Below are 13,986 nucleotides of genomic sequence, written 5' to 3'. Positions count from 1 at the left end.
TGCAAAGTTAAGCATCATTAAAATCTGTGTGGGATTGCACCTCTGAATATGTCACTGATTGATAGTTTTAGATTAATTTGCTGTGTGGTGATATTTGTAATGCCTGGTGAGGAGACACAGACATGAGGTGAGTATAACAGATTATTTGTGACATTGGATATTGATCTCACAGCCCTTGTCTTTCACGCACCTTAGTGGCCATATCATGCAGTGTCCTTTCATACATCATGGTCTGTTTAACATCTTCGGATTCTGTGGTCATGACTGTGCATTTTGATAGAGCCACTTGCTTTAAAAGTAACCATGCAAGACTGTGCAATTGCAGTAGACCATGTGGAAAGGCTAAAGAGCAAGAAAAGGGTTATAGAAAGTACTGTTTATGTTTATGATAAAGCTTTTCATAATCAAGATTTGTTTAATCTTGACCATCATTCTGGAATGATGGATGTTATATTTTTGTATTTAGATTCATTTGTATTTAAAATAAATTTTAAAATTTTTTAAAATAAGTTTTAAAAAAATTAATGAATGTTTGTTTTGCACTCCCTGTTTTTTCTGGCCTACGTTTTTATTATTTCTCTGACTCCTCTGAGTTTTAATTAAATATTTGATAAAGGAACAACAGGAAAAAAAAAGGTCCCGCATAATTTTTTATGTAAACATCTACAGCTTTCTGCTTGAGGAGTAGTAAAACTTTTCCACTAACTCATAAAGCAGTAATTCAGTTAGTTGTATCAAATACATAGTTCACAGTTTCCCATTGGCTGAAGAAGCCTTTTTTAACCTTGCAGCACAAACACTGTCCAGAATTGCATCAGTAATGTTCTGCCTCAAATGGATTCAGGGCTTTGTGTCTGGTTTGAAATTCTCAATTTGTTGCAACCTATAGGTTTATTTATCATCATCATTTTGTCAGATTTTAAGTCTAGTCTACTTCAACCCAGTAGATCTGCAACACAATATATAGTTATTCATTAATACTGTATGTGTGCAGTACACAATGCACTTCAGGTTGTTTTCTGAAGCTTCTTTGTCACAAAATAGTGTGGAAAGTTAGTACCATGTAATATCTGTGGAGGTCCCAGAGCTTGACTGAAGTATTTAACTCAAAATAGAGGATAACGAAAGGTAGGTAGGTATGTAGTGTGGGCAGAAGAAAATTGAATTATCTTCTCTGGAGGAATTGCTGCCTACAGACCATCTGCTCCTGCTTCATGAGGAAGTTATTTGTCATCTAATTGTATCAGACTCAGGCTGTGCAGTAGTTTATTTTGAGCAATCTTTACATGGTTGTAGAATACTTCTTTCAGTTACTTTCTTTTGAAGAATTGGACCTCGGACTGTACCACACAGGGTTAATGTTTGTTCACGATGTTCATCAATTAGATGTCCTGTATTTCCTCTAGACAGGATCTTTAAACCCATTTTCCAAACCTTCCTTTTACCATTTCATAAATAGGGTTATTGTAAATAATGATACTCATTTGTGTAAAATGTCAGATTAGATGTACTGTATACGAGCTACCTTTAGAGTGTCTTGTTTTTTATTTAAAAATGTTGCATCATCTATCCCATTCTTTTCCTGTAACAAAAACTGTTTGTCTCAGATAGTCAACATATAAGAAATGTGACTTCTCTTTTCAGGATGTGAAAAGGTTCAGCTATTTTAGCCTGCTATAGTGTGTAGGACTTTCTGGTTACTTTTTGATGGTAAGGTTCCAGATCAGAAAAAATGTTTTTCACAATGTGTTTAACCAACGTCTGCATATTATTCTACAGGAAATCTTACTGGTGCATTTTTACAGTTTTACCATGACATTCTTAACATTTTGTCTGCTATTTATTGCTTCCCCATATTATCTAAGCTATGTAAATGATGTGTCAACATTAACATCTACGTACATCATTGTCTCATTTACAGGAATTTGTAAACGCGTAGTAAGGTCAGCAACTTTTACTTTGTACAGTAATTCTGGTGAAGAGTCAGGAAGATCTTCTGCTGAACTGTGCCCTTGACACTGTGGCCCCACAAAATGTGACACAGTGGAGGATTCCCCAACTAGCTCAATGACAACCCTGTTTTCTGTCACTTGCAAATTCTGCTCTGTGCTTAGGGTGTAAAGCATACAGCATGGGATCGTGAGACTACTGCAGTTCAGTATTTTGCTGGTTGAACCATTCTAGGCCCTTCACATTGCTGCATTTGTCTTCAGAGCTATATTTTGTACAATTAACTTGTCTGATGGCTGTGCAGTTACTGATGTTTTCTAAGGATCTTGGCAGTTGTACCAACCATACAAGTTTAGTTAAGTGGTGAAAATGGGCGAACAGTATCTCCAGAAATCTGATGCTTATGTGAACGTCGCATCCTTTTTTTTAAATTTACCATTTGCTTTTTTCTGTATTTGTTCCAACTGTTTGGGATTGCCATTTCCTAATAACCTCATCCGAGTGCCGCATCATCCTTACTAGCAGATGCATATATCCTTCAAAATGTGCCAAGCCATTTTTTTTCCACACTGCAAGCTCCCACCACCAATGAGAAACTACATCAAAGGGAAGGCAGATGCATCCCTTGCAATTAACACCTCCAGCTTGCAGGTGTTTGGTAAGCCACAGAGATTGCTGCTGCACTGCAAGCCAAGAAAACATTGCCTGGCTTAAAGCCATCCTGCCCTGGCAGCACTCCTCCTGTATCATGTCACCACTTGGTTCATCTCAGCCACAGCTGGTCAGTGACACAGTTCTGATACAAACAACGTCTGTGAGGTGGTCTTAACTGGATGTTCCAAGTTAGTAAGTTTAAAAGGATACCATTGAAAGAACAATGCGAGGCCGTTTAGATTTAGTTTTCCAAATCCTTCTATGTTGACTTTACCCCCTTCTGTTTTAGAAATTTGGCAGATGTGTTTATTTTTGTTTGGTGTGATTTTTCATCATCCAGCGATTTGGCTGGCTTATGCTTCTCATATTGTAAAGATGGAGGTGGTGTGTGCACAAATGCATGTCTCATAAGCGTCGCATACCAATGTACAGGGAGCTTAAATCAAAAGGCTGCAACTCTGATGCCTTTTCTTTCATCTTCTGTATCAGCCCTGGCATAACGTACTCTGCTCTTTGTGCTCTGCTTCATTAGAGCCGGTCTTCCCACCACTCCCTCGGGCAGAGAGAGAGATGAAAACCCCGCCACCTTGGCAGAGAGCTGTTTCAGAGAGCTGCTGGGACGCGCTGCCTACGGCAACATGAACAACGCTGTGAGACCTGTGTTGGTGTAAGTATACAGCCCATGGTGTAGAACACAGGGAAACGCATAACACAATCATAAATCCCAATAAAAATCCACATACCTCTTGTTTTTCCTGCAGCCAATACAAATGTCAAAATATTTTGGGAGAGGAACAGCAGCTTATAATGAAAGGCTAGCCCCTTCTCTTTCATGCATGTTAATACTGTACATACAGTAGGTGTAGCAATACTGAGTGAAGAGCAGCAGTGAAAGTCTATCCCGAGGAAGTGTATTGTGTGCTGCCTTTCCTAGGCTCAGCACAGTTATTCCTCAGCTCTCTAAGCTAGAGCTGTTTCCGTTTTGAACTGGGTTTGATGGACTTTGCTGAAACCTGCTTAGCTCAGTCTCCAAGGTCGATTGGTTATTATTCCCGATACCACGTAAGTGACATACTGTATGCAAATAATGCAGATTTAAAGTAATAGTGTTCATTAAAAAATAAGGAGCTAAGTTACTACATAAATGTACAGTTAGAGCCATATTTGCAATATGAATTTCAAGGCAGTTCTGATGAACCCGCAGATGCAAAATTAGTCACACTTGTCATGTCTTGATATTAAATTGGAGCAAGACTAAATTTGAATTTTTGTCCCTGTATAAGTTAATACAGTATGTAGCATGATTTGGGGTATTAAACAGGGTAGAACGGTTGCTAAGAATTAGTGGTTGTTTTGAATTTTACATCTCACACTTTACTGTACATTCCAGCTAAGAAAATTCAGCTATTTAGATAAACCTCACCCTGTCTCTGCCGGTAGCTACACTTCATGTTCTGGAGAAGAATAATGTGATCTTAAGCTTTAAAAAGGTGTCATCAGTCTTAAAGAGAGCAGATTTCAGGTTCTTTTGAAAGTCGTTGACTGCTGTTCATTCTGAAATCCTCACTACAGATACAGTAATAATAGAAATTTAACCCAATGACAAACTGAAGGAATATATTTACATGAAATGGCCTGAGTGAAGAAGTCTCCCATTAAGGGAACCTCTGACATTTACTTTTCAGTACTACACAGCATTTTTGGTTTGTTCTCTGGCTTTCCAGGTTATCATATGCAGCATATGCCAAATACATTACAAGTAATAATAATTTCTTTGAAGACTTCCAAGCAGGATAATACACTTATCCATTTAGTCAATCTTGATGGCTGCTATCTGCAAAATGGCCACAACCTAATATATTAATAAAATACTTTTTTTCTCCTGCCTAAAATTATAATTCATGAAAGGGTTGCCATTTAGCAGCTGTTGCTTATACAGTAGTTAGCATTTTGTGTCTGAAAAATCCTTAAATACAGCCATGATTTTTAGTTAATATACCAAGACTAAAATAGCCTCTGTGTATACTTCACCATGCGTTTCCAGTTCACCCATGCTGCAGTCGCGTTCCTCTGTAAATCCTTAGGCCAGTAATTTATCATCCTTTAAAAATTGAGATGAGAATCGTTCTACAAGTAACTCTATTAAGGAGCAGTGTAGAGGGAATGGATAATTACACACACCTTGTTGCTTTTGTTCTCCAGAATATCAAACTTTTCTAGATAGAGCCAAAAGTCTTTGCAGGTGTTTTTCCACTTACTGCCTTCGTGAAAATATCCTTTAAATGTTCACTGTAGATCTAGAGCTGATTATTGTTCAGAATATTTATTTTTGTCTAAACATAGCCAAAAACTGGGAAGGTCTCTCCCCCTCCCATCTGACTCCTGGCAAAAGACTCCAGAAGTGAAATTGTGCAGAATTGATGGAAGTATAATGAGGACATTTCGCCATCCACAGAAACTCTCCAAACCTCCGCTGTCCTTTCCCCCACCACAGTGAAACAGAGACACTGAAAACTTTGCACAAATAATACTTACAAAAGCCAATATCCAAAAATTCCGGGGTATGGATTACACAGGTTCCCAACAAAGCAGCAACAATCAAACACAAGATTGGTTCCTGCTATTGTGAAAGACCAAGACCAGATCCCACTTTCTGCAAAATCAACTCGTTAAAGCATGATACAGTGTATCTTCTTCTTTGTAATATTGGACAAGGGGAAAAAAACATGTCCCCTGCAATTGCATTTGTGATGCATTTCTTTTAAGAGTCTTAAGGCTTTGTAGAATATTGGATAACCTTGTGCTATTAGAATGTTTTTCTCTGTGTGTGGGCAGTTTGTCATCAAGCTTATTTCAAGATTAAGTTTTGTTGGTTTAGAAGTCAGCTGTTCAGTGCCACTACTGCTCCGATTTAGCTGGCTATGTGTGCTTATCTGGAGACATGGGTTTGGGTGGAAAGTACACTGCTATCAAAAAGTTGTTACAAACATGGCACTCTGAACTCTTCCTGCTGTGATCATTCTAGAGTTGCCATCTTAAACAGATCAGATGTACAAAAAGAGAGATCATATGAGACAATGTATCTTATACATCAGTTAGCAGTACAAGTAGAGAGTATATCAACACCATGCCAGCATGGTGTCTGATATGACAGTGTACTTGTTTATGCAAATATACTGCATTATGGATACTTGCAGTGTTACAGTGTAGAATAGGTGCTCCACTGGTCTGTCTTGTCAACCAATATTTTATTGATTGGGCAAATAAACCTAGGCATTGGCAGACACAATTCTGTCTTCATCTTTTTGTTTAATAGGAACGGAGTTCTCCCAGGTATTCATTCAGATAATGAATACAATTACAATCTGCTCTGATTCTTGAAAACTAGTACCATTATTTTTATATTTATTGCCAGTAAAGGTGATTTGTACTTTGATCAGTATTAACCAACTTTACCATAATATATTTTCTGAATTGAAATTAGATATATCCACAACCCTCAAAACATTTGCTTTGGTCTTAAAATTGGTCAGCATCAAACTGTATTTCCAGAATTGACTCATCATATAAGCATCTCTGGGAGCATCATCTAATAAAAATAATCATCATAAATTGTATCATAATTTAGTAGCTTGTTTTAAATTGTAGCATTGTAACTGGGCTTCCAAAGGGGTTTGTAATACTAGATATTTCTCCTAAAATAAAGTGCATATTTGCCTTTGTGCACACCTGAGATGAAAACATTTTATGGTTGTTCATGGTAGTAATGGTTAATCCTCAAATGTATTGATATGGAATCTAATTTCCATTGTAACCGTGTCACTACATATTTCCAATTACCCTGAAATTGGCCCAGAACAGACAGCTTAATTTCCACACCTGTACAAGTTATTTGACACTAAATTATTGCCATTAACACAAGTCTGGAAAAGAACATCCCAACTGGAATTAAATTAGTTTCCTAATGTACTTTTCCTATTAACTTGCAAAAGTGTTTATCTAGAGAAAAACTCTAGTGATAGCCCAGGGTTCTTCTGAGCCTATTATGAGGCCCACAGAGGATTGCAGCAATTAACATGTTGTTTTCCCTTTATTAGACTTTTTTGCTTTATCAAAATAGGTTGTAGAGAAATCTTAAAAACAAAATAAAGATGTTAAAACGTATAAATAACTGGCCTACTTTTTACCATCCTTTTAGTTGTGTATACAATGTATCTGCTCTAACACTTTTCATGCAAGGACAATCAATATCAAGCACCATTTTGTATTCATGAAAAGGCTTTTCAAACTCCCATTTGATGAAATGGAACATACTGACAGAATTACCCTGATTTTCACTGTTGTTCCCTGTGAACCTACAAAAAAATGTTAATTTCCCTGTCCTCCATGTCTAGTGTTTCTGAAACATAGCAATATTGTGCGATGTAAAGTTGATTATACATTATTTACTAAAATAAAATATCTCTATTGAACCAGTTGGAATTCTGAAATCAATTCTTAAACATCCCTTAAAATAAACTAAATAAATGAGAAAACAATGTTATTTATCGGTGGTTATGAGATGAAAAAAAATTCTGTATATACAGTAGCAATTTGTGAATTGTATTTTGATGTATAAATGGACACAACAAATATGTAACATTTAACAGGAAACAAAAACATGGATTTCCTTCTTTAAATAAAGAAGGAAACCTTTATGGGCAGGGTTAGAATATCTATTTTTATAGGTGGATTTTGGATTGTGTAGGAGCAGAACGTAGCATAAATCCATATTATACATTGTTCAGATAATGTAAATATACTGTAGTCTGAAATTGCAAATTTAAAATATTCTTCAGTGACACTTTCCAGAAGCATGCAATTTCCTGAGAGTGTAAATACTTTTCAACCATGCAGTGGTCCTGGGGCATTTCAATACTGCTGCATGTAGTGAGATCAAATTCATTTCAAAAGAAGACTGCTTTTTAATTAAAACTGCTGTTATGTAAAATGTAGTCAACTGCTAAAAAAACAATAATTTCATTGAGTTTCCAGTTACAAGTTACTGACGGGCTCAATAATAAGACAAAATAACTATTTTATTTTTTATAACTATTTTATTTTTATTTTAATTTTATAGTGCACTTGCCAGGAGCTTTATACTGCTTTATTTCTAAGTTAACATTTTAATTAAGGAAATCGGTTATAACCTTAGTTGTTTTGTGATAGGAATATCATACATGTAAAAGTTATGCCTCTTCGAATTGATATACAAATTTATATGCTTTTTAACATAAACATTCACAGTATATGTTTTTTTTTTAATCCCTTATCATTAAATTTAATGTTACTCTTTAAGGATAAGTGTGGCTAGATTATGGATGTATTTTGGATTTGACTTCAATTAAGCAACGTCTTGTAGCTGAATGAGAGTCCCAAGGCTGTAATTCAAAACGATTTCAAAATGAAGTACTGTATATTGGAGGCAGAATTTGCATGGATGGCATCTGGGTACGAACAGGGTCAAACCAGAGAGACTTGCAATAGAATCAAAGGTACTCACAAGTGAGCACTCTGATCACAAAGCAAAACAAGCTTTACAGAGATGGCTGGTGTATTCCATTCTGTGTTACAGAATTGTCCAGTGAGTACAAAAAATACAAAAACCTGTCAGGGACTTAACTTTTAAAAATATTTTATAACTTTAGGGAAGTATTTGTTTCCAAGGAACCAGGATAGTCCTGGTTATATTAACGGTTTTGCTAAAAAAAAACTGAATAGCAGAGCATATGAAATCATTAAATTCGAAGATTACTTCAGCTTTCCTGACACTTCTCTACATTCATATTATATCAAGCTAAGAGGATTTGCTGGGCTTGCCCTCTTCAACCGTAACCCGATTTTGAGCAAAGTGGTCTGTCTTGGAAATGGAGCTACCTAATTGGCTTAATGTGTCATGAAATATGCATCTGTCCTGGTTTAACACCACCAGCTGGATGCTGAAATGAGGTGTTAAGCTGCTAGTAAAGCACAAAAATGATTGGACATCAATGCTCTTTGAGTGAATTCTATGTGATACTGCGTGTATGTGCTTATAAATGTGCTACTCGCATACTTGTAATCTGTACTTATGTACTACTATACATCATGCACCGTAGTGTATGTTGTGTTGTTATAATTGTACTTCTGTACAATGTCTGATTCTCAAATGTGTGAAAGGAATCAGAGCGATGCTAGAAGAAAAGTGCCATGATTAACCCTTTCATAATAAAAATGAAGGAAATCTGGCTCCTCTGTCAGTTTCAAGGTCACACTCATGACATGTGTGGAATAGTCTTTTTTTATGTACATGACTTCATGTAATCCTGTACTGTAAGTGAAACAAACCTCATGCCTCAATTTTAGACCATAAACGATAGTGTAAGGCTCAAAGTGTGAGATGTTTGGCCCCATTCCCAAATTTATTGCCATGGGCTGCTGCTCATCCTTAATTTAATAATGTATCCCTAATGCTTTGCAACCAAGCCTGATCTTTATTTTTTTCTAAAGTAGAATGATATCATTTTGTATTTAATACTATAATAGTAAGGTATCATGGGTTCTGGTGTTATTTAAAATTGAATAAAAAGCTGTGGGCTGTAAATTTGTTATAGTAGTCTCCATTTTTCTGTTTGTATCTACCGTGTGCTTTCTGAACTGAGTGGTTCAAGTCAGAGAAGAGAAAATATATTGCAGAGGCAACCCTTTGTAGATTCAATTGTAAGTAGCGAAGTCTGTGTACTGTGGATTCCTGTCAGTCAGTGCTTCAAAAATTCAATTTATACCTGAAGAAAAAAAGCTTATTCCCAAAACCATTTTGAGAAGAATGACTATATATGGGAAGACAAAATATTCAACATGATTTTCTGTTAGATTTAGTAATCTATTTAATAATGCGTTTTTTCTGCAACAGTTTCTTTCTGAAAATATACTGCTGAACTATTTATTCAGCCAGCATCCAATAAATTTTCAAATCTTTTGCTTCTGTTTATTCCTCCACCAAAGTATGCTTTCTATCTTAATATGAAAGTTGTAAGAAATATACTTTGAACATAAATTATTAAAGTTTTGATAGTGTTTGTATGTTATTTCACTATTGAAGAGTGGGCTGCATTTTGCATACGAAAAAGCTTTTGCAATCATTTTGTAAGGTTTAATGCTTTTTGCAGTTTTTGATTTATTTTTTCACTTCAGATTTCATTCAATTGAATCATTTTATGAACTCACATGGGTAGAAAGCATGGAAGCTTGGGAATTTGCCTCCATATTAAGTAATTGAAATAACATAAAGTGTAGACTTTGTTTAGGTTATTCATTTTTGGTTTTCTTCAAAAAGCTGATTGGTCTCATACTCTATATCCCAAACCAAGTTTGAATGCTGAATGTTGTTGGAACAATAAGTGGAAAAAGTGTGTGGGTGTGTGTAGGTAGATAACTTGATAGATCATTTGTGCATTCAGTAGTCTTAACAGTGTCTCAAGCACAATTTATGATATATCGTAATGCATATGAAATTCATCTAAATCTTATTATTTTACTTTGTTGCTGAGCTGATCTTTAGAGGCAGGGAAAAGACATTCTTCATGGCTGTCTAAAAATAGCATGAGGGTTTGGCTCTATCCAGTTTGACGTCACTGATGGCGACTGCAGCTTGCATTAGTATGCAGCTAGTCACCTGCTGAAGCTGAGGCAGATGACTAGTTTTTCTCAGGGATGAACAGATAATATAGCTGAGAAATGTGAAGATTGATAGCTACCTCATTCCTACTTGCACAGCTGGTGAAAAGGGGAAAGTGAAATAAATGCCGTTGTGTGTGTATAGCCCCTGTTTTATTTAGATTTCAGCAGAGAACGTACGGGAATATGGTTTTTGTTGTGTTGCTTCAGTCATATAAGCAAAGTACGTTTTAAAGAGCGTTTTGCAGTTAGGGTTCTGACAAATACATTTCAATGTTGCAGAGTAAAACGTCAACACACATTGAAGAACAAGAATTGGTTATGCCTACAGTATATAGATAATATACATGTTACCCCTAAAACAAGATTATTTTTCATTTTAGATTCTTAATAAAACAGTGTTGTGCATCCCTGCAGATTATCTGTGCTCTTGGCCAGTCTTGCTTATTCTCATTTTGACTTTCTGCAGTTTCAAAGCAAAGTCTACAGCATATTAAAGATTGGAGGTGGATTCTGGAGGTGAGGAAGAAAAGGCCTGGCTTACATAAATTTGAAAGGGGTGAGCTTTGAAGAGATGTCTCCTTAGACGTGCCTGCTAGTGGCTGCAGGGTGATGCTGAGTTACCCTTTACTTGTCACCTGCTGTAGTTGTAGTTTTGCAGTTAGGGTTCTGGCAAATTAATTTCAGTTAATGTTGCAGAGTAAAACGTCAACACACATTGAAGCACACGGGTTGGTTATGCGTATATAGATAATATACATTTAAGATGATTCACATTTTGAATTATGGTGCGGTGGCTCTGTGGCTAAGGATCTCTGTCTGTGGCTGGAAGGTTGCCGGTTCGTATCCCGCAGCCAGCAGAGGAATCCTACTCCGTTGGGCCCCTGAGCAATGTGCCGTATAAATGGCTGACCCCAAGCTTCTCTCCCTGCCTGTGTGTCTCATGGAGACCAAGTTGTGGAATGCAAATTGACAAATTCCTAATAAAAGAAATTGTATATGGCCAATAAAATGATCTTATCTTATCTAAGTCATGCTATAGAGAGCAAGAGGCTAATAGAGATGCAAGGGCTGCTATAGAATGTTCTGTAGACAGCAGAGTCTTGTGTGTTATTAATAATGACTAAAATCATAAACTTGCCTTTAAGCTTGCTTACTTTACATGGAGTACATTGGTATTCTAAGTCCAGAATGAAAATTGGCGTGTAGGAAAGAAAAAAAGAATGTAGTCATTTTAATTTTTAGCCCAGAGTTGTCTTTTGTGTGGGATTTTATTTCACAACAGCATTTAAAACAATGACGAGATGACACCTCCTTTTTGCCTTTAAAAATAATGTGCTCACATTTTTTAAATACTTTTTTTTGCCCTTGTTTCATTCCTTTTGTCTTTAGTGAAGCAGTCTTATGATAGATGCCTTCTCCTCCTTTTAAGACCTTGAATAGCAGGTTTTAAGAAGTGAAAACATCTTACATCTTCATCTGGAAAAAAAACAGCTACTGTAATAGCTTGTCTGCCAGGTCACTGAGCAATAAATGCCTGGAAGCCACCTGGTTTCCGAGGGAATGAGTAGAAAATCAAAGAATGATTCTTATAAAAAACAGTGTTGAGCCACTAAGTGAATCCAAGTGATTGGCGGTTTGGACAGATGACAGTGCTCATTAAGTTGTCAGTATTCTTGGAAGATTAGCAGTCATAACCAAGAAAGGGTTACAAATGCTATTTGCAAAGTTAACATCACAGTTTAACATTTGTCATGAAGAGAACGGTCATTACAAGTTGTTATCAGCTGTTGTTAGGATGTTAGGCTGTGGATTGAAATTGTTGAATGCAGAAGAGTAAGATTGCAGATGAAATCTGTAAGGACAAGCATCTCAATGAACAGCTATTTTAAGAGAATTACATAGCTACAGTGATGGGAATACAGTAAACAGCATCTTGTGTGTAGGCATTATGAATGCACAGCATGAAATACTTTACAGTTGGCTTGCTCTTCACTTGACAACAAAAGTCATGTACCTTTTCTGATTCAGTGAAGATTCTCTGATATGATTTGTGTAGAACTCAAAGCAAACCACAGTGGTGCAACATGAAGTGTGTACAGATTTCTAAGAGACTGTAGTGCATTGCATCCAAAGGGAATAAAATTATTTCATTTTATATGAGAGAAGATATAGTTCCATCTGCAGGTCCAAACCTTTAACCAAGAATCTACTGTATAAGAAATAGCTGCAAACTGATTTAATAATGGCTAAGCCTTTCTTTCTTTTCAAAGAAATATGCTTACAAAATGTTCTAATTATGTTTATCATTTTGAAACATTTTTAACAGAATTTTATATTTAGAATATATACTTCATTCATATACTCCAATGCCCATTAGGAGATCCACATTGCAGAATGTTTTTTTCTGAATTCAGAAGGAGACAATTCTGGGACAGGCAAGTAAGAGAAAATAATCAAATTAACCTTTTCTATAGTGAGCACTAAAACACACTTACTGTATCATATTTTCAACCAATTCACAGAGGTTGGCGGAAAATGACCTCTTTTGTAAATAGGTATATTCAGGATGCTGCTTACATGCAGTACAGGACACCACAATCTGCACCTGCAAAATATGCCTTACACAGTTATGCAGTTTTCAGAGATTGTTTTATGGTAATCTGACCAATTCCTTATGTAGTGCCCGGATAAGCATGTGGTTTTAATTAGTCTCTGAGCCATGGGTGCAACACTTTGTTCCCAGTTAATTTCACCAATGTTCAAAGCAGTTCAATTCCGGCGAGTAGAGTGTCCATGGTATGTACAGTATAACTCTCACATTCCCATCTCCTATGTTACTGCATTGGATGCGTAAGGATGTGCATTATCCTACAGTTATGCCGTTTACATTGGAAGGAATGCCCAGGAAGGGTAACAGGTGAGTTCCCAGGATGGGGCAGATCACTGCAGCGCTATGCCATCAGATTGCAATCAATCACTGCAAGAAGTCTGTAGTGGCTAAACACCCCTGCCCATGACTTGTGGATCTTTCCATCTATTGGTCTATTGGGCCCAACCATTAGCATATCCGTTCTACATTAAATAATGTTCAGGGTGGTCTACACCAAACCATGATTCATTGCTAAAGGAGACTTGGTTTCATGGTGTGCAACAATGCACTAATTATTTACTCCAGTCTAATCACCTAGTCACCTGTGACCAATCAGATTTGTTACTACAGGATGTATTGTTTATTCAACATTCAAGGTCACTGTACTATATCGCAGTCATGAATGCCAATTAAACTAAATGACATGTATTTTATATTTATTAAATTAACTTTATTTTGCTAAATCCGCTTGGGTACAGTATACATGTAAGTAGGGTGATATGTTTCTGTTGATATTCAGTATATGTTTTGGAAGATTCTGGTGCTCAAGCACCTCTTTAGTGGTTTGACCTTTGTGTTCTAGTCAAAATCAGAGACCCTTTCTATTGGTCTCTCTCCTATAGAGATCTACTACCTTGAAGGATTCTGCCTACTTATAGCTCTTTTCATACATACATGTGAAACTCCTACAATGTGTTAACTTGTCAATGGTCTTTACTTCTGTTTCATTTTTTTTCCTCTTTTGACTCCAAAAGAGCTTCAGGTATCTATAGAAAGTGAACAAACTGTGATAAAAATTCCAGCTACTGTATAAA

General features: G+C 36.3%; 1 protein-coding gene across 4 annotated transcripts in view; it reads left to right on the top strand.

Annotated features, from left to right (window-relative positions):
* efr3a (EFR3 homolog A (S. cerevisiae)) overlaps window positions 1-13,986 on the top strand; it is a 134,687-nt gene that overhangs the window by 68,593 nt on the left and 52,108 nt on the right. For all 4 annotated transcript variants that reach the window (XM_069190949.1, XM_069190952.1, XM_069190950.1 and 1 more), the window contains exon 8: window positions 3,137-3,271. In XM_069190949.1, coding sequence (XP_069047050.1) covers window positions 3,137-3,271 — 135 coding nt within the window. The remainder of the gene's footprint in view (window positions 1-3,136; window positions 3,272-13,986) is intronic.

Source organism: Lepisosteus oculatus, chromosome 6, assembly GCF_040954835.1.
Source record: "Lepisosteus oculatus isolate fLepOcu1 chromosome 6, fLepOcu1.hap2, whole genome shotgun sequence".
Taxonomy (NCBI): domain Eukaryota; kingdom Metazoa; phylum Chordata; class Actinopteri; order Semionotiformes; family Lepisosteidae; genus Lepisosteus; species Lepisosteus oculatus.
This window is presented reverse-complemented; position numbering and strand designations above follow the sequence as displayed.